Source organism: Pteronotus mesoamericanus, unplaced genomic scaffold (assembly GCF_021234165.1).
Source record: "Pteronotus mesoamericanus isolate MK-2021 breed Mesoamerican mustached bat unplaced genomic scaffold, CSHL_Meso_final scaffold_54, whole genome shotgun sequence".
In the NCBI taxonomy this organism is placed as follows: Eukaryota; Metazoa; Chordata; class Mammalia; order Chiroptera; family Mormoopidae; genus Pteronotus; species Pteronotus mesoamericanus.
In genome coordinates, this window is record NW_026555321.1 from 1,735,156 (window position 1) to 1,759,903 (window position 24,748).

At 45.0% G+C, this 24,748-nt stretch overlaps 1 protein-coding gene across 1 annotated transcript in view; it reads left to right on the forward strand.

The window, feature by feature from the left end:
• SCN10A (sodium voltage-gated channel alpha subunit 10) overlaps window positions 1-24,748 on the forward strand; it is a 76,888-nt gene that overhangs the window by 11,872 nt on the left and 40,268 nt on the right. Inside the window, exons 4-12 of the mRNA XM_054595491.1 lie at window positions 7,389-7,517; window positions 8,056-8,147; window positions 9,689-9,910; window positions 10,302-10,365; window positions 13,727-13,868; window positions 14,003-14,200; window positions 14,951-15,121; window positions 18,944-19,237; window positions 20,633-20,750. Of these exons, the coding sequence (XP_054451466.1) occupies window positions 7,389-7,517; window positions 8,056-8,147; window positions 9,689-9,910; window positions 10,302-10,365; window positions 13,727-13,868; window positions 14,003-14,200; window positions 14,951-15,121; window positions 18,944-19,237; window positions 20,633-20,750 (1,430 nt within the window). The remainder of the gene's footprint in view (window positions 1-7,388; window positions 7,518-8,055; window positions 8,148-9,688; window positions 9,911-10,301; window positions 10,366-13,726; window positions 13,869-14,002; window positions 14,201-14,950; window positions 15,122-18,943; window positions 19,238-20,632; window positions 20,751-24,748) is intronic.

Genomic DNA, 24,748 nt, shown 5'->3' on the forward strand with positions numbered 1-24,748 from the left:
TACTCACACCTCCTTTTGCCCCACCCTGTCCTCTGAGTAGATATTTCCCCCTTCTAGACTTGTGTGTAGGTGTGTGGATGGACTAGGCCTCTCACGTTTTTCTGTATGGATTATTCCAACATCGCTTTTAACAGGTCATCATTTCCCAAGTGATTTTTTCTGCTGCCTCGGTCACGCTCCAGATTCCCATGCACGCTCAGGTCTGCTTCCCCCAATCAGCTATCACTTTTCAAGCCAACCTTGTACCCTCCTAGATCCTTACGGTAAGATTTGATCTGGCTGGTGGTAGCAGCCCTCCCTTTTGCCTTCTTGAAAATTTTCTTGGTTCTTCCAGCTTCTTTAGGAGTGAGGTTTTCAAGCTCTTTTCTTACAACTTTATTGAAACTTTGATTGTAGATACATTTATTTATTGCCACAGGAAAAATTGCTACCTATATAATATCAGGTCTTCTCACACATCAATGTGGTGTGTATTCCAATTTATCTAGACCTTCTTTTATATTATTCTATAACATTTTATAATGTCTTTTTAAAGATTTTATTTATTTGTTTTCAGAGAGAGGGGAAGGGAGGGAGAAAGAGAGGGAGAGAAGCATTAATAGGTTGCCCCCAACGAGGGACCTGGCCTGCAGCCCAGGCTTGTGCCCTGACAGGGAATCAAAACTAGTCTCCTTTTCGGTTCCCAGGTCAGCGCTCAATCCACTGAGCCACACCAGCCAGGACTATAATGTCTTATGTAAAGTTCTTACATTTCTTATCTTATCTTACATTACCACTTTGGTTGTCCTTTCGAATATTTATTTTTATTGCTAAAATCTATTAATGTTTTTAACTTCTGTATATTTGTTCTGCATCCAGCAACCTTTCTCAGCTCTTTAACAAGTTATAACATTTCTCTATAGATTCTCGGGTTTCCTTTTAAACAGTTATACCATCTGTAAATGATGATGAACTTGTCTCTTTCTTTATGACTCTCATGCCCCTTGTTCACTTTTCCTATCTTATTGAACTGGCCACGACCTTCAGCACAATGCTGAAGCTGTGAGAGTGAGCAGTTTTGTTTTTACAGAGTATACTTCTAAAATTTCACTACTATCATGATGACTATGGGAGTCTCATGACTACCCTTCATTAAGTTATGGAAATTCCTTTACACTCCTGGTTTGTTCAGGGTTTCATAATGAATGGGTGTTGGTTTTTTATCAACATTTCAGCATTTATGAAGATTATCATGTACTCTCTCATCTGTTAATATAGTAGGTTGCATTAATACATTTGCTAATCTATTTTTAATGATTCTAACTTGGTCATTGCTTGATTCAGCTTGCCAATATTTCAACTGATCTTTCCTGGTAAACAAAGCTGACATAATCTTCTCTCATCAACTGGCCCTTTGGGTTGTCTTTCCATCTCGCTGCCTCCTGTCTTCCTTCGGTGTTGTCCCTGGGAACACAAACTCTTCTCACTTTGCTTTACAGAGCAGTTCAGCTCCCTCCGCCTCCACAACAAGTTTCTCAATAGGTGATCTAAGGAAGGATCTCTGTTGGTCACTAGAAGTCTCTCAGTAGCCGCTAAATCACTTCGCAGATTCAGAAGAAATAGCTATGCAATCGGTTATGCACAAATAATTTAAAAATCTGAAGTGTAAGATGAATCATAATTTTTATATAATTTCTCACTTTTTATGCTCTTAAAAGCATTGTATTCAAGAACTGACTTAGTTCATACTGATCAACCTGGTGTAGTTTATTTTAAATAATGTACTTTAAGGTCACTTGACAGTTACTGCTTACATTTGTTAAACCTGCATTTGTCACTGTGGCTGTTGCATTGCAGAATGCCACAAGTCATGAATGAATCAGCATTTCGAAGTGGTTTGCAGAATTATAACAATAGTGATGAAAGTAGAAAAATAAATCCTACAACATGAAATAAGGTCACAAATGCAAGTAATAAATGGACACTTATAAATATAAAGCTTGAATCTGTATGTTATGTGACAAATGGACAATGGAAATGGATAATATCACAAAGGCAGATAAAAAATAAGAAAACAGAAAACATGACAATGAAAAATAACAATCAAATTTTATTGAATTAATGACCCTTTTGTCCTAGTACCCAGTTTATTAACCCTTAACACTTTTATCAAATAATAATATAAATCTACCAAAACTTCCACATTATTTTCCAATAAAACTTACCCACCTCGCTTTTAAACCAACTGACTTTCTCTAGTACAAAAGAAAAATAAGGCTTTCCAGTACAAAATTGTCAAAATTTGATATTAAAGCCTAGAAAAACATGAAAACTATAGTCACCTGTGTAGCAAAAACAAGTAAATTATATTCTTGCTGGTAAAATATGAAGCCAACTTCAAAATCAGTAACAAATATTATAGTTGGAAAGAAAGCAGAAAACAATTGGTAGAATTCCTTTATCAGAACTTTTTCTTATAGTGTGCCTGGCATTTAAAATCAATGACTATTATGTATGTAAACAACCAGACATTTCACTTTATAGTTTAATAAAACTATGACTAAGTCAAATGTCAGTATATTATCACCATATGTATGAGGAAGCAGTGCTCAATGACTTTTTGTCCTATTTATCATAAAGCGGATTTTAAAAGGGATTTCTGAATTATTGATCAGTTTGTAAACTATGAAATAGACTTTAAAAGGTATGTTGTACATGAATGTTTATTGCAGCACTATTTACAATAGCCAAAAGGTGGAAACAATGCAAACCTCTATCAACAAACGTGGTATAGCCATGCACAATAGATTATCACTCAGCCTTAGAAATAAATGCGAGTCTGATTCATGCTACAACATGGATGAACGTTTAAAACATACTAAGTAAAATAAGCCAGACCCAAAACACAAAAATTGTATGATCCTACTTACATAAAATACTTAGATAGGCAAGTTTGTGGAGACAGAAAGCAGAACAGAGGTCATCAGGGAGTACGGGAGGGAGGAACGGGGAGTTGTTTCAGGAGTAGAGTGTCAATTCAGGATGGTGAGAAAATTCTAGAGCCGGATAGCGGTTATGGTTGCGCCATATTGTGAATGTACCTAATGTTACTGAATTGTGTACTTTAAAATGGCCCAAGTAGTAAATTTTATGTCATGCATCTTCTGCCACAACTGAACAAAAGAAGATTCACTGCCTTGGTATTGAAGAAGCTCCAGCCACGAGGTCAGCAAGGAAAGGTCTTACAGTACAAATGAGAGGTATAGCTGATGCGGTCCGTGCCTTCTTCATGGAAAAGCGAGAGGGGCCCAGTGCGTCCCTCCAGACCCTGATTTGCTGTGGAGGGAGGGAGTGAAATTGTGACTACAAACTGGCAATGGTCACTTAGGGCGGAAGTGAAAAGTGAGTACACGCTGCTGTTTTCCCACGCTGGATTGCTCTGACCGGCGAACAAACAAAAAAACAAAACAAAACAAAAAAGCGTTTCTGGTGTTTTAAAATAGGGAACAAAATGTGTTTAAATTACTGTTTCTGTGAATATGCATGCTGTGTCTCAGTAATACATTTAGGATTTTGAATAGCATGGCTCTTTAAATGATCAGAGACCAGAATTTCTTAAAACTGAACAACAGTTGAGTGTCGGCCAATGGCTCCATGCCCGGGAGGTTTTTTTCCCCCAATATCTGATGATTATTTTCATTCAACAGAAAAAAAAAAAAACCCACTTAGGATATATCTTTTGCGTATTACAAACCATATCCAAATGTTGCAACTGAACATGAAGAAATATCTTACAAGCCCAATGCCACCAGAGAGAGAGGGTGCGACTCCATCTGCTGAAGTGCCCCAAGCCGAGGCCTCCCACCTTCCAGCTCTAGGCCGTGGAGCCGGGGCTCCTGATGTCCTCTGATGAACACTGAAAGTCATCTTTAGAGGAAACTCTTTGCATGATTTCTGGGTCTGCGTTTGATCTGAAAAGCCAGAACTATCCACCGAAGCTTCTCAACAGCCTGTAATTCTGGGTTAAGATTTTCTAATTTAGAAAACACAAGGGGGGGGGGGGAAGGCAGAGACAAATGTATTTAAAAAGTAAATAAATTAATTAAAAAAAAATTAAAAAAAAAAAGAAAACACAAGGAATGGGGGTGGGGAATCAACAAGATAGGAAAGCAGAAAGCACAAGCAGCTATGATTTCAAACGCTATGTCTCCTCTCACTTTTTAATTTGCTTTTTACTTTTATTTACGACATACGGGTTTGTGGTTTAAAAGGTCAGAGTTCTCTAAAGATCCTAACAAACACAGCAATTTCATGTTTCTCGTCTTCTCACCTCTAATTCCATATTTTCAAGGGCAAACATTCTCAGCATTTTTACCGCTTTCTTCTTCTACCTTCCTATCTCTAATAATATAGTCATAGTACTTTTTTTTTAAATTTTTCCTTTTTAGATATTATCCATTGACTTTCTGTCATGGAAAAGAAAAAAGAATAAGGTCCACATACACAGACTCTTCCTCTCGCACTGCTCTTCCCATTAGTTACATCACAACCTTTAGTTAGCTAAATTTAGTCAGACAATATGTATATTGGACACACAATGTTATAATGGTGTTGCTAAGCAAATTCTATTCACAGCCGAGTCAGGCAGTGTATTTTGATTACATTTCCTTTTGCACAATGTTTTTGCTTTCTCTGGAGTTAATAAGGATTTTATTTCTTCATTGGCTTGCTAATTTGTCCCCAGACTCTTTTTCAGAGCTTTGATTATTGCTAAAATTTATTCACATGCATCAGGTTAACCACCAGTTTCAAATTTTATTGGGGAAATCACTCCTGGAGTCCCCCAATTTCTGCCTCAATCTGACCTAGATGATCTCAAGGCCTGAGGCACAACTTTTTTCTGGAGATTTTTTTCTCCTCTATTCTCTTTTGGATTCCACTTGTCTCTCCCCTATATCCCATATCTTCTTCTTTATTGGGTACTTCCTTGTTTTGGTGGAGCACATCCTCTAGTAACCTTCTTAGAAGGGTAGAGAGGAAGTAAATTTTCTGAGACTTTGCATATCTGTAATTGTCCTCATTCTTAACAGTTTAGGTGGAGGAGAAATTTTACACTAGAAATTATTTTCCTCAAAATTTTGAAAGCATTGCTCCATTGCCTCATAACTTCCAAGGCTGCCATTGAGACACCTGCTAATACTTTGATTCTCATTCTTTTGTATGTGACCTTTGATTGTCACTCCTTCAAAAAGAGTTAGGTTCCTGTCTTTGTGCACAATGCTCTGAAATTTTTGTGATGTTGCACCTGGAGCGGAGCCTTTCCATTAATTTTCTTGAATACTTTTAAGTGTTTATAACTGAATACTTAGATCCTTCAGCTTGGGGAAATTTTCTGGAATTATGTGTTTTATAATTTTTTTCTATTTCTTTCTAGTTTCCTATTTCTCAGATATTATAACTATTGGCCTAATTCTCTAATTTTTATACTTTTTATCACCTGTTATCCATTTCATTTTGTTCCATTTTCTATGAGACTTCCTCAGTTTTCACCTTCAGTCCTCCTATTAATATTTTATTTTTTGCGATTATATTTTAATTTTCAGAAGTTCTGTTTCTTCTTGGAACATTCTTGTTTATAGCCTTCTTTTTTTTATTTTATGTATTCAGTTTCTTCTCATCTCTTATCTCTATAAATATTAATGACAAGGTTTTTCCCCTAACTTTTTTCCCTGCTCCCTGCATCATCTCTTTTTCTTTTCCTATTCGGTTTCTTTAATCTTTGGTATCAGAAGCATCTTTAAAATTCCCGATGCTTGTTGCTATTTGTCTATATTAAAAGTGCAGCGTCTTGGGCTATTATCCTGACTTCCAGGCTTCTAAGAACTTACTGAAGGGAAGAAACAGGGTGGGTGGAAGGGTTGCTGCCTTTTAGGATGTCAGTTTTTCCTTTATATTCCTGTCTCAGTTTGCCACTCTCTCCCTTGTGTTCCCATCTTGAGGAAATGAACAGTCATCCATTTCCAGAGCGCAGGGGGCAGTTCCACACTGAATGGGTGGCATAGAGTAGGACCTCAAAGGCCCAGCTGCTTTCTGTGAAGACTTTCAGGCTGTTTCAGCCCCACTTGCCAGCCTCCCCACAAACACCACTCTCAGAGGTACTTAGCATCTCTAAGTCCTAAGCGGCTCTGCAGTGTGGACTGGCTTGCTTCTGGGGACTCCCCACGTCCAGCTAAGGTTTCGGCTTTCTTGGGTCTGCTCTGTCAGTGGCCACCCATCCGTCTTCACTCTCATTTCCAAAATGATGTTGTGTTCTCTACTATCTGCATCCTAGTGGGATGATGCATTAAAAAAATTGTTTTACTGTCATTTGAGAATTTCAGAAAAGACAGAGGTAAATACGTAGGATCTGCTCAAACTGCCATATTTAATCAGAAGTCTTCCCATTTCTAACCCCCGTGTTTATGTTTATAATTTATACCTTCAAATGGTAATGTATTCAAAATTGTGTGATTTATGCATGCACCTGGATCCCTTTGGTCAGTGGTTCTAAAAGGGCAGTTCCCCCACTGGCAGCATTAGCACAGCTGGGAACTTGTTAAAAAGACAAATTCCTGGGCCCTACCCCAGGTGCGCTGAGTTAGAAACGCTGGGGGGAGAGCCGAGAAATCCATGTTTGAATGAGCTCCCCAGGTGGCTCAGATGCCTGCTAGCTTGAGAACCACTACTGCAGGTGAGGAAGGGATTCTGAACCTTTTAGAAACACTGCCCTCCTTTCCCGCTCAGCTCCAAACCCATCCCTTCACACTGAAGCCACGAAGCGTCCAGCAGATTAAAACAGCAGTTTGAGGCGTCTTCCTCTAACAGGATCCATCCTCCTGAGAAAATGCTCTTTTTCTCATGTCGCCGAGTCGTTGTCTGCCTTGCAGGGCTTTTAGACTGGGGACCCTGACACCGGGCATGGTGTGAGAAGAAAAGGCAGTTGACGCAGAAAAGTCCAGTGTGGAGGAATGTCGCAGGGCCTAGTCCCTCTTCCACATCTTCGGTCATCAACATGTTGGAGGAGAAGCCTCCAGCTCCCTTCAGGGCACCTCTGGGAACCACATGCAGGAGGAGGATCCTTGTTCTAAACTTCGGGGTGGTCCTTCACCTGCCATTGCGCTCTGCGTACTCACAGCAGCCAATGCTGCCATTCATAACTCTCTCTCTCTCTCTCTCTCTCCCCCCTCCCCTCAACCCCGGTCCCGCCCCGCCCCGCCCTCGGTCTGAGTCTCGCCTCCTTGCCCTGCCTTCTTCCCCGCCCCCACCTCGTGGACGATCTCCACACGTTTTCCTTTGGAACAATCCCAGCAGCTCCCTCTCTGAGCTCCTTCCAGGGCACAGTTAATTCTCCTTTCCCATCCACCTCCCAGGTATGTCTTCACTGTCATTTACACATTCGAAGCCTTGACAAAGATCCTGGCAAGAGGATTTATTCTAAATGAGTTCACTTACCTGCGAGATCCTTGGAACTGGCTGGATTTTAGCGTCATTTTGCTGGCGTGAGTATTTCTCCCTGCTGATTTGCGTGTGTGTCTGCGTGGGGCCTGCGGGTGTTCCCGAGGCGCACACTCGGGGGGGTTTCCTTACCTCCATCCAGCTTCCTCACTTGAAAGTTCATGGCTTTCCCGGTCACTTTCCAGAGTTCATTCCACATCCTCAGGGAAAGGTCTGAGGCCTCAAACCTGGGCTGATAACTAGCCTGTCAAAGTAGAATCCGACAGGGCTCAGCCTTGTACCCACCTACTGTGACGGTCTTTCCCCGAGGAGCCAGTGTCTGCAGAGGCTGGTTGAATATTCGTACTTGTAGCTCAGGGGGCCCCTAGCACGCAGTGCATCTTCTCAAAGGGGCCATTTGGAAAGATATTGGGACAATTCAATCTGTGTTCGTGTCGGTTCATAAATGCAAGTCCCATTAGATGCTATGGCTATTCTGGGTACTTCCTAGGCTCATGTCACCCCAAATTGTCCTCATCTATGCTGCATGCATTCCTGGGACCCTCTCCTTGCAGAGATGTTGATTGCCTTCTGGTCCTACAGATACATCGGCACAACAAAAGATCTCCAAGGGTTCTCAGGCCTGCGGACGTTCAGAGTTCTTAGAGCTTTAAAAACAGTTTCCGTGATCCCAGGTGAGCTACTTTAACTGGCACATCTATTCATAGAGCATGTGTTGGTGTCCACAGCCTAATGTGGCCCTTTGATTTTTCACAAGAGCCCTATAAAGTTCCAGGGTGTGGACTCTTGTCCGCTGTTACAAGAAAAAAGAAACCGAGACCCACAGAGTAGAAAACACACTCGCAAGTCCTCATCACTGGTAAGAGGCAAAGTGTGACTTGAAAACCTAATGCCTTGATTTCTCGACCAGTGCTCTGTCCTCAGTACTGCGTGGTCTCACCATTGATAAATGACACGAAGAAGGTCCTCGTTTTACGTGCTTATTGTGGAAGTCAGGCAAGCCTCCGCCTTGTCAGACTTTCATTTATACCTTAAACCAAAGGTATAAACTTGGAAATAGGAAGGCAGGGAGAAGGTAGCCCAGGGCTCAGGTGAGTGTCTTCGCCATTTCCATCGATCTGAAAACTTGAGCCTCAGCCCTGTCGTCAGACACACAGAGGAGAAAAGAATCAGGTAACCCTTCATTACAGAGAATTCAGAAACAAAAGTCATTCACCAGAGCTCATCTCATCGGGCCTCCACAATCTCTGCGGTCACCAGTAGCCCAGAGGAGAGAGACTTCTGGTCTCTCCCAGCGTCCCCACATTCCACCCCACCTCACCCCGTCTCCGGGCTTTGGTTAGGGGCTGCTCCTGTGTGTGCCCGCCTGCCATGGAGATCCCCCTCCGTTGTCACACAAGTCCACCACATGCCAGCTCCCGGCACAGGGCCTGACACAGGTAGAATGGTGCTCAAAGGGTCATTTCCTGACCAAAAGAACAAGGCAAGGATTGATCCCAGATGGCTTCCGCAGTCAGGGGAACTTCCTGCTACCCTTGCAGTGCTTTCCCAAAGAAGGGGATCTTGTTTGTCAGAGCAGCAACTCGTCCTTCCTTAAACAAGCAGGGCCTTCGTCTTTGCTGCCAGCTGGTCTTGGCTCCAACATAGCCTCCTCTCAGATTCTCTCTGTCGCTGGTGTCTCTCATGGCCTTACACTATTGCTGCGCTCACGTTTCTGTACTTTTGGGTCTATGTTTCTCTTTTCTGTCTCAATCTATTTCCCTTGCATCTCTCTCTTTCCCTCCCTCTCTCTCTCTCACACACATATACACTGAGATTTATGTGCCCCCAGCATCAAGCTTCTCCCAGAACTGAGTGCAGAAAGACAGATGCCAAAGGACTGGAATGATTTAGTAGCCTCTTGATTAGCACAATGCAATCAAGTACTGCAATGGAACGCAGCAGGTACTCAACAATTCTTTTGTTAAATCAAATTGCTCTTTGTCAGGAACATATTAGCCTTAAGATGATATGAAATGCATTGCCTGGGTCTCAGTGACCTCATCTTTACAATGGGCAATCATCTTTACTGGGTTCCTACGAGGAACTAGGCTTAGAACTACTCTAGAGTTTGTAAAAATACCTCACACGTGTGAGATGGTAGGATGCCAGGCACACATGTGTGCTGTGTGTGGTGCCTTATCCATGTGGGCTTGTCGCTGTCATCTTCCCATAGGGCTGAAGGTCATTGTTGGGGCTCTGATCCACTCAGTGAAGAAGCTGGCTGATGTGACCATCCTCACCATCTTCTGTCTGAGTGTCTTTGCCCTGGTGGGCCTGCAGCTCTTCAAGGGTAACCTCAAGAACAAATGTGTGAAGAATTGTACAGCTCTCAACAGGACAGCCAATTACTCCTCTTATAAAACACATGAGTGGAATTTCTGCCGTGGGGATGAAGGTCTGGTTGGCAAGGGGTGTGGCGCCCCTGTGTACCCACATAGATGTAAATTTTGATTCCTCTTTCCTGCTTAAATGCTCTTCCTGAGTTGCATGTTACTTTTGGATCTCCCATTTTTGTTATGATTGTCCCTTTTACAAGGGTATGAGCTATAAGTCCAGGGGCATTTTGCCTCTGCTGGGATAGGCTTGGAGCTGAAGTCATGGTTCAGCTTTTCTCTTCCCAGGTGGGACTTTTTCTGTTTTGAGGGTCCCGCATGTGCCCACTGAGTTCACACAGCTGAGGTAACTCACCTCACTGGGGCAGAAGACTTACAAGGTGCTGCCTTCATCACCCAAGGCTTCAATTCAGAACCATATGCAGAGCTTCCATTTCTTCCCTTATTTTGCAGACTTCTACATTGATAAGCCAGGCACTTCTGACCGCTTACTCTGTGGCAATGGGTCTGAAGCCGGGTAAGTGTCCAACATATGACATAGCTCCAGTGCCCAGCAGTCCTTTCTCCTTGTCATCAACATTATCTGGGCAGAGACAGGGCTGTAGGTCCTGAAGAAAATGTAGAAATGAATAAGTCATGGCTTCTGCCAGCCCAGGCCTTTGGGGAGGGAGTGCATGAGTTAGCTCCTGCCTTGCAACAAACAGCCCCAAGCTTTTATGGCTTAAAACACCAACCATTTATTTAGCTCAAGATTCTACACGTCAACATGTTGGGCTGAGATCAGTGTGGTGTTCTTCTGGCATTGACTCTTCACTCATGCATCTTCAGGGCAGATTAGCTGGCTGATTGAGGATGGCCTTGTCTGGGGTGTTTGGTCTCTGCTCCATGTGGTCTCTCATTCCCCAGCAAGCTAGCCTGGGCTTGTTCTCATGGCAGAGACAGGGTTCCAAGAGAAAAAGTGAAAGTGATCAAGGTCTCTGGAGGCTTAGAACTGGCACAAGGTAACTCTACGGCATTCTGTCTTCCAAAGCAGGTCACAGGTCAGTCCAGATCCAAGGGGTGGAAAAACAGACTTCACCTTTTGGTAGGGGGAGCTGCAACATCATATCACAAAGGGGTGAGGGTACCGGGAGGGGGATGATTGTGGCCATTTTTGTAAGCAATCTACGCAGGAAGAAACTAGTATTTGTTAAATATGTTTTGTGTCAAATGTTCCATATTCAGTCATCACAACTCTATCACATGGGTTTCATTATCCTCATAACAGAGGAAAAAACACATGCATCAGATTTTATAATTGCATGTTCTTACAGAGGCCAGACACATAACAAATGAGAGGAGCGTGCTGGGTGGGACCCATGGCCATGAGAGTTCCTGCCCCATCTAAAGGGGGCAGCCATTGCTCAGTCCAGCCTTTGGTTGCCATGTGGAAATGTGGGTCCACTGCCTCCAACTCTTCCAACTTTTAAAAGAAATAGGAAATTTAGATTTTTATGTGAAGTCTCCCAACTATTAAAATCGGCTACCAGTTCCATAAAGTGTCTATATATTGGGAACTCAACAAAATATTTCTGCAAGCCAGATGCAGCCTGCAAGCTGCCAGTTTGTGAGCTCTGAGACAGAGACATCAAGATGCTCCACTGGGAAGAGCCAGTGCTATGCTAGAAGCTCTGAGGGCTGAGGCAGCGCAGAGAGGTGACAATGCAAGGCAGGGGAGGGGTCAGGGAGGGTTTCCTGGAGGTGGCAGTTGAGGTGAGAATTGAGGGGCAGGCAGTGTGTCTCCAGACTGGGTGAACAAGGGATGGTTTGGATGTAGGCCATTTGGATGGTTTGACAGAGACCAAGCAAAGAGGTAGGGGCCCCTCAGGTACGTCTGCTGCTTTTACCACTGGAGCAGATGTGAGCAGAAAGAGTTCAGGCAACAGATCAGAAAGGTTCACCTCTCCCATCTCCATGGCTGGGGGCCTGGAAGACCAGAGCCCGCACAACCCCCCTCCCTGAGTAAGTGGCAGCCACAAATGGAGCTGATGGAGCTCTGCCTTAATCAGCTCTCTTGAGAAACAGTCTCAGATAGAGCTGAGACATGAGGACAAACAGGAGAATTTGATCAACATAAGCTTCTTGGCTTTTTCTTCATAAATTCACCTGGCATTTGGTTCTTTGACTTAGGGAGAGGATTGTTCCAATGTCAGCTTTCATTGGTCCTCAACTTCAATTTAGATCAAGAGTCCATCAATGTCCCTTTCCTGTCTGGATAATGGCATTTCTCGTGGCGATGGCTGCAGAGGACCCCAAGCACTACTGGTGGTAAAGTTGTGAGGTCCATCCATGGGCACCCCCTCAAGTTCCAAGAGAGGCCAGACCTCCTGCTGGGCAGGTACTGGCCAGGTATTGAGGTAGTGGATAAGGCAATGGGCAGAGTAAGCCCTGAAGGGCATGCTGTGACCACCAAGTCTGGGGGCTATGCTGGGCTTCAGAGAAGCAGAGCCTGGAACAAAGGCCCACACTGACCAGCGGCACTGTGGGAGGAAAGCCTGGGGTGTCAAGGTAGAGAACACATGCTGGGAAACACGTGACGATTTTCAGCATTCCTTCACATGCATTGTTCTGGTCCATCCTTCAGGTCGCTTCAGATTAAAAGCAGCAGGAATTTAAATTTGCATTTTATACATCATAGTTACTAGACTGAATGCAACATGCAAAAGGCCTTACACTATGGTCTCATGTAATTCTCAGAGCAGTTAGCTGTTGATGTGTAGCAGCCATGCAGTGTTCTATGGCAAACTTAGAGATAAGGCTGCCTTCAGGGCTCACTAGCGAACCTACAGGTGATGGGTTGATTAGCTCCTTGGGAGAGCAAATCAAGATTTGCTCTTGGTTTAAATGTGGGTCTACAATGTCTGGAAACCAAGGCTGAAGATAGAATTTGGATTGATTATTATCAAGTTGCCAGGATTCTAATCAATGGTATGGTTCCTAGGATTGAGTGTTAACATTGATGTCTGAAACAAGGAGAGCCCAAGAGGCTAGTGTTAGTGGGGGAATCCTAGAGGAGTAGAATCCAGCATATAAGCACAGCATCACTGCATCCTTGACCAGGCCATCCTGCTAAGGTGGATGAGAGCACTTCACATGCCTTGGGCTTAAAGATACATTTCTCAACATCAATTTACCGACTTATTGAGACAGAGAGGAATCCAGCACTCCCACCCCAATGCTCACAAAGCAATCATCTTCAATTTGACCTGCCTTCACCGGTCAGTCTTCACAGGCTCCTTGATAGTTATATTTCTCCTTTTTAATAAATACATTGCATGTGTATGAGTTTAGAACTGACTTTTCTCTGAACCTCAGTTTCCACATTTTTAAAAAGGATCTGGAGATAATTAAGTTAGAGAATTTGTAAAGAAAGCATTTAGGAGAGGGAGGGGAATACAGGAAGCACTCAGTAAGTGGAAAATGTTTTCATTTTTGTCTATAAGTGGTCGCTGAACTTGGCTAATGTGAGTCCTCCTTCATTAGACAATTCTGCAGGTGATCCAACAGGCTCAGGTTTTAAGTCTGTGTTATCTGTACTGACTCTCCTTTCCCTGGTATGAACTTGCAAAGAGCTTGCCACCTTGTGGGGTCATGTCTGAGCAGTCCACGGACCTTCCCCAGGCTACTTTTTTCTGCATGAAACTTTGAAGTGACAATATTATCATCCCCATTTAATTGGCAAGAGAAACCGCGATCTAAAGAAACTAAGTGTCCAAGGTCATCCAGCTCATAAAAGGAAGTCCAGGCCTTGAACTCCAATCTTTCAATAGCCCTGGGCGGCCTTGCCCCCAATAAGCAAGATTATGCATAATTAATGGCCTTCTCTCTTCTTGCTGCAGCCACTGCCCTGAAGGTTATTTCTGCATGAAAACATCCGACAACCCCGATTTTAACTATACGAGCTTTGATTCCTTCCATTGGGCTTTCCTTTCACTGTTCCGCCTCATGACACAGGATTCCTGGGAACGCCTCTACCAGCAGGTATTGATCTGCATGCCCCCATACAGACCTGGCTGAAGGTTAAGGGGTGGATTTCAACGTTGCTACATTCTTCCTGGAAGAGCCTGAGAATATCAGGAGCCCATCTACTCTGTCTCTTTCTCTTGAATCTGCAGACCCTGAGGGCTTCTGGGAAAATCTATATGATCTTTTTTGTGCTTGTCATCTTCCTGGGATCTTTCTACTTGGTCAACTTGATCTTGGCTGTGGTTACCATGGCCTATGAGGAGCAGAACCAAGCAACCATTGATGAAATTGAAGCCAAAGAGAAGAAGTTCCAGGAGGCCCTAGAGATGCTCCAGAAGGAGCCGGAGGTCTGTGAGGGGTGAAAGTTTTGTGAAGCCTGTTACAGGCTATACATTCTTGGGCAGGGGTCTGGTCCAGTCACTTACATTAAGGCTGTCATTCTCTGGAACTTTTAGGAAGGTTTGTCTTACCTCAGGGACCATCTTAAGTCAGGTTTTCTCAAACAAAAACAAAAACAAAAAAAAAAAAAGAAAGAAAAGAAAAAGAACCTGAGCGAAGATGTTAGGCAAGTGATTTATTGAGAGATGGTCCCCGAAGAGAATGAAGGAAGCAGGATGGGGTGGAGGAAGAATTAAATGAGAAAGTAGCCTCAGCTAGAGACAACATTCAGCATGATCCCTTGGGAACGCTCGGGTGTGACTTGTACCAGAGTTAGCCCCACTAACTTGAGGCAAGAGGGCTGGCCTTTTGCCCCACACCTCCCCCAACCAAATGTACAGTCAAAGGAAACTTTTTGCATAATGCCGCAGCTGTGAGCCATTAGCAGCTAACACTCAAGCAGCCGGGGATGAGTGTACTGACCCAGTAAAAGGGATCTGGGCAGGTCATCAGCAGGGTCCCGTCTACTGTATTCATGTGGGAGGTGACCCAGAGGTGGCTCTTCCCACCACACCTCAATCCCATTACCACCCAGGTCCTAATCTTGGCCTCCTCTGTTCCAGATGCCCTCACCACTGGGACACCCTGTGTCTAGGGGAAACATTTATGCTAAGCTCAGCCAGATAGTGTTGGTTGCAGCTGCTGTTCTCTCCCCTCAGGTGCTGGCAGCAATGGGGATTGACACAGCCTCTATCCACTCCCTCACTGGATCACCTTTAGCCTCCAAAAGTGCCAATGAAAAAAGGCACGCAAAGAAGTCAAGGGTGTCAGAGGGCTCCACAGACGACAACAAATCACTCCAGTCTGAGCCTTACAACCAACGCAGGATGGTAAGGGGCTCAGGTCTGTGCTCTAAAGATTACCTACCATTGTAGCTGTTGTGGAGAGCAGGCCGAAGTGGGAAGGGGTTTGTAACATTAGGAGGCTGTTTTAGTAATCCAGAAGCGCACACCCCTGCCAAATTGTGGCCTATACTAGGACAGTGTTGTTATGGTTGGGAAAAGGAGGTAGATTATAAAGATTTTTATGGATAGGGGTGCTTCATTAAACAAGACTGGGACCGTGGAATGTGGTAAAAAGGGAGGAGTCCAAAATGACTCCCAGGCTTCAAGACTGGGAGACTGGGCAATTAGATGGGTGGTGATGCTAAGGCAGGAGCATTGTCGGAAGAAACCAGGTGTGTAGGAAAGGTGCTGAACCCATATTGGGATGATAACTCTGAGGTGTCTCTGGACCTGTGGACATCAAGGGTCGGCTTCTTCTGACATGCTGCTCTGAGATTCTGGAACAGGGAGGGCAGTTCTTGTCCATGGTGCTGAAATTATTTGCCAGCTTCTTTCCGGCCTCAAGCCTCAGCCTCTGCAACTCAAATTCCCACCTATTGTTAGCATAGAAGATCCCAGCACCCACCTCTGTGAGACAGTCTGGCCTAGGAATAACTCTAGTGCCTCACTTCAGATCCTCTAGCAATTCTGCACCCCCACCCCCTATAACCTCTACTTCCCGCTCTAAGGATCACTGTACTCACCAAGTTTCCTCCCACCACCTTGCTCTCCCTTCAAAGCCCTGTGTACCCCACATATGCCCCTTCCACAGGCCTGGGAGATAATAAGCCCTTTGTAGAACAACCATTCCCACTCTAATAGTATGGGAAAGGGGTTTAAAATGGCTATTTTTCAGGTCTTCAGACCGGCACTTCCTTCTCTATCTCTTTTCCTGTGCTCATCTGAAGGATATTCTACTTTTTGGAATACTCTCTCTCCAGTCCTCAAACTTATGTGTGCATGTAAGTCCACAACATGCTTACGTGCACACTGGCCTCAGAGACACCCACACTTCAGCATCTGTCAGAGTGCGTGCCCTTCCCTTCCTTGCTCTGCCTCTTGAGCAATACCCGGTATGCACAGGGCACAGTTCAGAAGATGTTTCAAAGGGGATCTGACTAGGGCTTTGACAATCATAGAGCAGGATGAATCACAGCTTCTGTGGCAATGTCAATGACACTCTGAATTGGGCTTTAATTTCCTCCATTTACTCAGCCCCACATAAATCAGCACCTGGATGTCCAATAACTGTTTGGTGTATGTGGTTGTCTCTCCGGCTAGGCTCACCTTCAAAGGGAAAAAATAGAGGAACTCTATGTTTGTTAATTCAACAATACTAGGTGTTTGGTATAAAGAGATGACTAAACCACAGTCCCTTTCTCAAGGACTTCCCATTTGGATGGAGGAGGCAGATATTAAAAACAGCTGCATATTTTATACTAGATTAGGGACACAGGCATGGTGTTTCGGAAATAGAAGAGTAAACATGACTCTTGGGGGGATGGGAGTGTATCAGGAAAAGCTTTACTGGAGGAGGGAATAATTGAAGTGAATAGTAAATAGTGAGTAGGGGGTCCTCCAGTAACTGACGACTGGGAGGGTTTGGGAGGCATATTTTTCAGGCACAAAGAAGAACGTGTATGGACAAAGACAGAAAGTCATGATTTGGGTAGTTTTAAAAATGCTAATTCATTAATTGGAGTCCATTCAAGAAGGCATCCCTTTCTCTTTTCCCAGGTACATTCTTGTGGTAAATAGACTACAGGCAGTTTTTATATAAAGCCATTTTCTCATCATCAGAAATGAGAGAATGAGAGAATGTGGGGGTAGTTAGGAGAGACACAGCCAGGGTTTCAGGGAACCCACAGGACGTGAGTTAGCCTGCTTGAAGGATGCATTTTAAGGCAAGTCTAATACTTAGATTCAGAAATCATTGCCTCCAATGGGTTAATTCTGAAATTTTTAATTGGTGGCCAAGAAGGCACTGCCTGTCTCATATGGCACCAAAATTTTCCTCCTAATTTCTTCATTGATTTTCTTAGTGCCCAAGTGCAAATAACTTGCTTGTCCAATCTTTAATAAAGATTTACTGACTCTGCTCCTTTGCTTCAAAGATAGGAGTTATTTGTGGGGTTTTGTGAGTTCCATAGTCCTTGAACATTTATGCTAAGCAAAGGGTGCTCTGTTTAAAATTTTAGGATTGCAACAATGGTTCCTGAACAGCATTGGGCTCAAAATATCAAAATAGGAAACTTCAGTCCTGTGGGATAAGGGGATAAGTAAGGAGAACTCGAACCAATGACAAGACATCCCAACTTTAGTAGTTTAGTAAATAAAAGGAATTGTCAACATAAAAAAGTCCAAACCTGTAGAGAATTTTTACGAGTTTACCTGAGTCAAATTGATGACAATTGTCAGGATTCAAAATCTCAATGGATTAAGAAAATGCTCCAGAAAAATGGCAGTTTTGTCACATAGTATACATCAGAATCAAAAGGGGAAGTGAAAGGGGGTTACATGAAACCCATGGGTGAGAGATTAGAGAGGTAGAAGAAAGCAAAGTGGGAGATCTCTGAAACTGGATAAAGAGTAACATTTATAGCACAAAGAGATGGTAAGTGGACGAACAAGATAACAATGAAGAGTCCTGTGGTCTTGTGTTTTGGTGGGACATTGTGCACTGAGGGGTTTGGAAAAGGGGTATTAAAACATTTATAGATGCAAAAAGGCAATGGACAGGCTCAGCTAAAGTAAAGATTGACCTTTGTCAAGGAAAATACCAGCCTAGCACATGACTACCCATCATCACTCACCTTTAGTTAGAGTTCGAATTTCAGACCATCTCATGTGTTTATAAAGCCCACCGTGCAGGCTTCCCCTGAGCTTGTCGGGTTTAGTATGTGGCCCCTTTTTTGTCCACAGAATTAAGGAAGGGGGAAAATTTCAGCAGTAAGATCAGAGTTTGGTAGGAAGTCAATGTCTAGGTTTTAGAAATACTTTATATGACCTGCTCCTGAGTGGGAGTGCCAGCCATAATTGATAGCTCGCTAGGGTCAGGTTCCTACAGTAGTCACCGGAACTAGCTGACCCAGTCGACTGACTCCAGGGGGCTCTGAGCCTATGGATTCGCTCCTTTTCTCTGGCAACTCTAAGTCAAAAGGTTTTCTCAGAGGAAGATTTTGATGGGAAATGTTTATTGATTTGGAAGAATGTCATTATTCTTCCAGGAAATTAGGCTGTATCTCTCCCTTCAATCTCCCCATTGTTGATGGTCCAAAGTTTGCCTCAAGGGATCCTGGAAGCTCATTACATTACAAAGCTCTTGTCTCCTCCTTTGCTGCACAAACTCTCACACCCCTGCAGGCTGAATCTAATGAATTGTAGAACCTAATTTTCAGGCAATAAAGTGCACTCAGTCATTCAACAACCACTTACCAAGCATCTTCCAGAACTGATACACCTAACAGAGTCTCCTCAGTTCACAACATTTCAGGTGGAGCAGCCCAGTGACCAAAGGCTCACAAACAGCTGACACATCCCATTGAACCACAAGGTTGTCCTCTAACATGTCCTTGACCATGAGGACCTATTTGCTGATTTTAACCACCCTGTAATCTTTCATTTTTCTTGGCTTTTCCCAAAGTTGTGTCAAGAATATTTTTCCCTGTTTTCTCCCCCATGTATACCTAGAATACCCCTTAGATCTGTGTCCAAGGTCATGAGAATAAGGGCAGGGAAATGGGAGTGAGGAGAGTGCTGAACCTCAGGTTTTCCTGCAGGACAAGCTTCCAGCCTCCCTCTTTCCTGCTCCTCCGGGGCAATGCCCAGTCTTTCCTAGGCCTCACCTCCGGGCGACGCCGGGCTAGCCACGGCAGTGTGTTTCATTTCCGGACCCCTGCTCAAGATGGCTCCTTCCCTGATGGGGCCACTGATGATGCAGTCTTTCTTGGAGACCGTGACAGCCATCGGGACTCCCTGCTGCTGGGTGGGAGTACCCGGCAGCCAGGCCCTCCCTCTAGGAGCCCACTGCCTCAACTCACCCACCCTGGACCAGGGCATGGAGAAGAGGGGCACCCGGCCCTGCCCACTGGTGAGCTTGGACCTGGAGTCATGGAAGTCTTGGTGAGTCTGTGAATGTTCTAGACTCTCGGGGGCTACCCTCCAACTAGAGACCTTGAGCCAAGAAGCCCAGAGTGTCACCCATGGAAGGATCCTTTAGATATTGTTCTGCCCAACACCTCCATCTACCCCCATTTTATGGACAGGGCAAGTGATACCCAGAGAGAGACTGGGTTTACCTGGTCCAACAGGTTTTCTGGTTTACTCTGTATACTGATACAGGTTCTTTTCTGGTTGACCCAATAGTTTTGTCAGTGTTGCTCTGTCCCCACTCACTACCACTGCTTTAGGGATAGGCCTGCTTGCTCTCTGGCTGAGTATGAGAAAAATGGAAGGTTCTCTTCCTACCCCTGGCTCTGTGCAAGCTACCCTGGGCTTGGCAAATGGGACCCAGAGAAATTCTGGGAGGTGCCCTGGGCTGAACTCAGCAGAAGCAAAGTATCCCTTGCTTTCTTCAGAGAAGCAATAACTTGCCAAAATGCCCAATGCAGGCAACAGTGTCTAACTGGCCAGCACTCGTGATAGAATAATCACAGAGTATAATGCCAAACCAGGGACTCCTCATTGGATTGGGAGCCATGGTGCGTCATATGAGCTCTCTGTCTAGTTGCTGTAATGATATTGCTAGTGTATTTCACTTGCCCTCTCTGGCTAGCCATAGACACAGAGCAGTTTGCAAACAGACTTGGGAACAGACCCCCATATGGCTCTCCTGACTTGGATAAGTCTTGCAGAGTTAGCTCAGCTCCATCTCTGATGGGATGGCAGCAAGAAACGGATGAACCACTGGAACAGGCAACTGTTCTGAAGAGAGAAGCATCAAAAGGATTGTGTCAGACAGTCAAGACACAGAAATGTCCCCTCAGAAAGAAAGGGATGGTGTAGAATTAGAACCCGGGTTGTATGTTGGGGAGGGAAGTGGGCCTATGAGAAAGGAGGTCCAGAATGTCTAACAAGGAGTAGGAAGTCTGCTGAAATGTCCTCTGCGCAGCCCAGGGGACATCTCATAATGACTGCCTGGCCCGCTGCTCCTTCTCCCTTTGGTAGAAACCTCAGAGACCCTGAGGTAGCCTGCGCCCCCTTCACCCCCACCCAGTGCCCAGGTCCCTATCCTAGGGCAGGAGTTGGCTGAGCCACAGGGAAGCCCCAGGTCACTTTGTTAGCAGCTGACCTGGGTTCTGGTGGCACCTAAGCTCTGTGTCCTGGTCATCATGCTTGAGCTCTTACCCCAAGTTCAATGGCAGCCCACATTCCGCCAGGCATGACTGCTGAAGATCACAGCTTCACTGAGCAGCTGGCAACTACGGGAGACTGGCCGATGAGAGGCTGGGCAACCTCTATTTTCCACTGAAAACATCAGGTGGGGGGAGTGTCCTGACTCTGTTTGCGTCCTGGCAGGCACCGGAAACAGGACAAAAGAAGACTTTCTTATCAGCAGAATACTTGGATGAACCCTTCCGGACCAAAAGAGCGATGAGTGTGGTCAGCGTCATGACCTCCGTCCTCGTCCTCGAGGGTAAGTGCTACTCAGTGGGAGGTCGCTGTCATGAGTCCCCCTGTGAGCAGCTGAGATGCCCCAAACCCATGTCAAAGGGCACCCATCTCTGTGTCCTGGGATCCTGTCCTCTTTTTTGTGCTTTTGGCCCCAACACCCTTAATCGATGCTTTGTTGTTTGTTTTTTTTAAATGGGGATAATTTTTCAAAAACAATAGAATCCAATGGCTGAAATGCCTGAATCCATCTCTTGTTCACGTGTACCCACAAAACTAGGTTTTAAAAAGGGATCTAGCAGGCAACAGAGAACGTCAAGCTACTGCTCAGGTATGCAAGAAAATTAAGTCTTTAATTTTCAAACATGGCAAAATTATCCTGATGTTTTCCTGGCTAGAACTTTTATGGTTCTAACTTAATTTCTGTCTCAAGCCCAATTATGCTGATCTTTGGAAAACCATTTAAATAAATTAGTCAATTTAATGAAATTCTTGTCAATTCAGAGTTTCATCATTATAGTCTCCACAGGATTTCATCTGAGTTCCAGTTGCTTACACCCAGCCAAGGGACTGGCACGGGGTCAAAGCCGCCTGACACTCAGGTTCCCAAAGAGCACGGCTGCAGCCTCCTTCCCTGAGGACAATCTTTGAGCCAACCTTTATTTTGCCACAGGCTAGGGAAATTATGGCCTTCCTCATACCTAGCTGTCTGGCTCCGCTAGACTCATTGTGAATGCCCTGCGCTGGAGGTGGGAGCTTGGGTGTAGGTGTGCCTCAGAGAAGGTGCCCGGTGTGCTCTCCTCCCAGCCCTCGGCTGAATCCTAACTCCAGGGCAGCGCACAGTAGACCATATGAACCAAATAAAGGTGTGAGGAATTTGAAAACAGAGCCAATATGTGCCTTACATTTTAGGTGAAGCCAGAGGTGGCAGACTTTAGAGAGAGAGACCCCCACACCCACCAGGGGGCAGGAACTGCCAAGTACAGTGAGGCAGTAAGGCACCCGGGTAGGGAAGGCCTGGGGCAGCCTTGGAGACTGCCCTGTGGCCCGGGATGACTGTGTCTGGACCATGACCTCGCCCCCGCTGGAAGCAATGGAAGGAAACGAGGGAGAGCCAAACCAGGGAACCTGGAGATGCAAAGAGGGGGCAGCCGTCTCCAAGCCCTCCCATCAGAAACCAGGCTGGGAGCCAAGATGACTCAAGCAAAATGCACTTGGCAATGACTAAGGCCCAGCTCAGCCCTCCACCTGGAGCGCCCCCAGAACTCCCACACACTCAAACAGTGAAGTAGGAGCAGACACTGAACTGACCAAAACAAGCTCCCCGGCACAGTTCCTTGAGGTGTAAACTAAATGCAATTATGGGGGGAAAGCCCTTAAGTTACATTTCTTGCATACCTGAGTTTGTCTGCTGAGAAATATGTACACATTCCAGTAAACAATGTATACAGACTCTCATGTTGTTTTTTTTTCTCGTTGGTAATTACTTAATAATTACTTCTTATTGTAATAGTGTCTGCACACCATTTTTTTGTGGCTGCACAGAATTTCACCCTGCTGCTATGCCCATTATTTTTTGTTAGCCAGGTGGGTTCCTGGGAATTTTTTTTTTTTTTTTTTGCTATTAGTCATCAAACAGCAAATGTTAAATACAAACAGCTCACTTTTTCATTTATTCCCCAGAAATATCAAGCTTCCTCCTCCCCTCTTTTTTAATGTGTTCACTCATCAACAGAAATTTGTTGAGCACCTGCTATGTGGCTGGCCCTGTTCCAGGTGCTGAGGATTCAGCAGTGAACATGATAGAAGGCTACCCTGTAGAATCTACATCCTGGGGCCCATGGTAAACAGATGACAAGCACAAATAGATATTCAGGGAGGGATAAGAAGTAAAAGAAAAAAAATTAAGTAAGGAGGGAGATGGAGAATAAAGGGTAAGTGAAGGGGCCATTTTAGACGGAGTTGTTGTGGAAGGATCTTTTCCCTAAGAATATCAGAAATCTAAATGAAGTAAGGGAATCACCTTGCGAGGACCTGGGGGAGAGAGTTCCAGACAGATGAACAGCAAATGCAATGCATTTTGCAGGAATGAGACGAGAATGAAGCCCTGGGCAGCGTGGCTTGGCTCAGTGGATTGAGCGCCAGCCTGTGAATCAAAGGGTCACTGGTTCGATTCCCAGTCAGGGCACATGCCTGGGTTGTGGGCCAGGTCCCCAGTAGGAGGCACACGAGAGGCAATCACAGATTGGAAAAAAAAAAATGAACAAAATGTGTGTCCTAAACACATCCCAGTTTAGGTAAAAACGAAGACAGTTTCTTTTGGATGAGGGTAGTAAAGACCCCAGGCCCCAGAGGCCGGCTGTCTGGGTTTGCACCCTGGCCCTGCCGCTTACAGTAAACTGTGCCATCTTCGGACTCCAGTAACTGCTCTGGGCCTCAGTCCTCTCAGCTGTGAAATAGCGAAAATATATACAGTAGGTTATAAATTCTGCAAGGGCAGAGATGCATCTGTTTGACTCACAGCTGAATCTCCAGCACCTAGAAGAGAAGTGCATGGAACGTAGTAAGTATTCAACAAATAGTTGCTGAATGAATGGTAAATGAGTGTGATGCATAAATGTGATATGGGGATGGGGGTGATGCTCATTTATAATGACCTAAACTGATGAACAGGAACTGTCAGGCATCCTGAGATAGGACTGATTTCCCCTCAAGGAAGATGCTGTAAGAGTAGACTGTGAAAGGTAGGAGAAACAATGACATTTTCATGAGAATCTGGGTAAAAATGGCCTTAGATTAGGTCAAAGAGGTCAAAGGTGTTTGAGCATAGGACAGAATAGCTGTGCTCTACTCTGGTTGAATATTATATCTTCTATATCCTTGACATCCATGAAGGATGCTTGATGCTGTCAGAATTGTGATCGGATATACAAAGGCCACCTGTTGGGGGTGATTGTGCTTGAAAAAGTTTGGCTCAAGCCAATGAGCACTTGGCAGTTCCCTGCAGCCAGGGCACATGGATCCTCTATGCTGGGCATGCAAGCTAAGACTTGACAGTTGTCCAAACCAGAGACCAGAAGCAGGAGCACAGCCCAGTCTCCGCCTTCATGCTGAGTGGGAGAGAAGAACATAGGCCCAGGTACTGCTGGGGTGCTGAGTGTCTTGAAGGAGATGTGCAGGGGGCTAAAAGCAAGATATGGTGAGTTTAGCAGGGGGTTAGGGATGTATTCCAGACAGAAATAAGAGCAAATCCCTGAAACAGAAGAGAGCCTGACACTTGAAGAAATGAAAAAGCCTGCTGGAGCCAGAGCATAGAGAGCCAGGAGGGGAGTGTTTGAAATAAGGCTAGAAAGGTGGACTGGGGCCAGACCCACAGAACTTCCAACCATATTAAAGATTTTGGACTTCATCCTAAGAGCAGTGAGGTGCCACTAAAGGACTGGAGGCAGAGGAGCTACATTTGCATTTTATAAAGGTTACTCTGGATACATGTAGAGAGTGGAATTAAGAGGGGAAAGGCGTTGGCAGGGGAACCAGTTAGGAGGAAACCAGCGGAAAGATGGCAGTGCCCAGACTCCTGGGCAATGGCGGTGGGGAAGACAGGGAATGCAGGAATCTCAGCGTTATCTAAGGGGCAGAAGATTCAAGGCTTGGTGGTTCGCATGGTTCTGGTGTAAGCAACTGCAAGGGTGCTAGTGCGGTGACATAAAGGGGACACTGCGGGGGAGCTGGGGGAGACACCAGGGAAAGCGGAGTGGGGAAGATCATGAGTTGAGTCTCGGACACTTTGGGTCTCAGGAGCCCCTGAGAAATCGAGGTAGAGATGCCCAGTAGGAAGTCAGTTTTATGATAAACACGGCTAGCAGTGGGGTCCAAACTTTGGGCGCCCCTGGGCCACACTGGAAGAAGAGTTGTCTTGGGCCACACATTAAATAACAAATACTAATGAAAACTGATGAGCAAAAAGAAAAATTTTTTTTAAGTAAATTTATGATTTTGTATTGGGCCGCATTCATACCCATC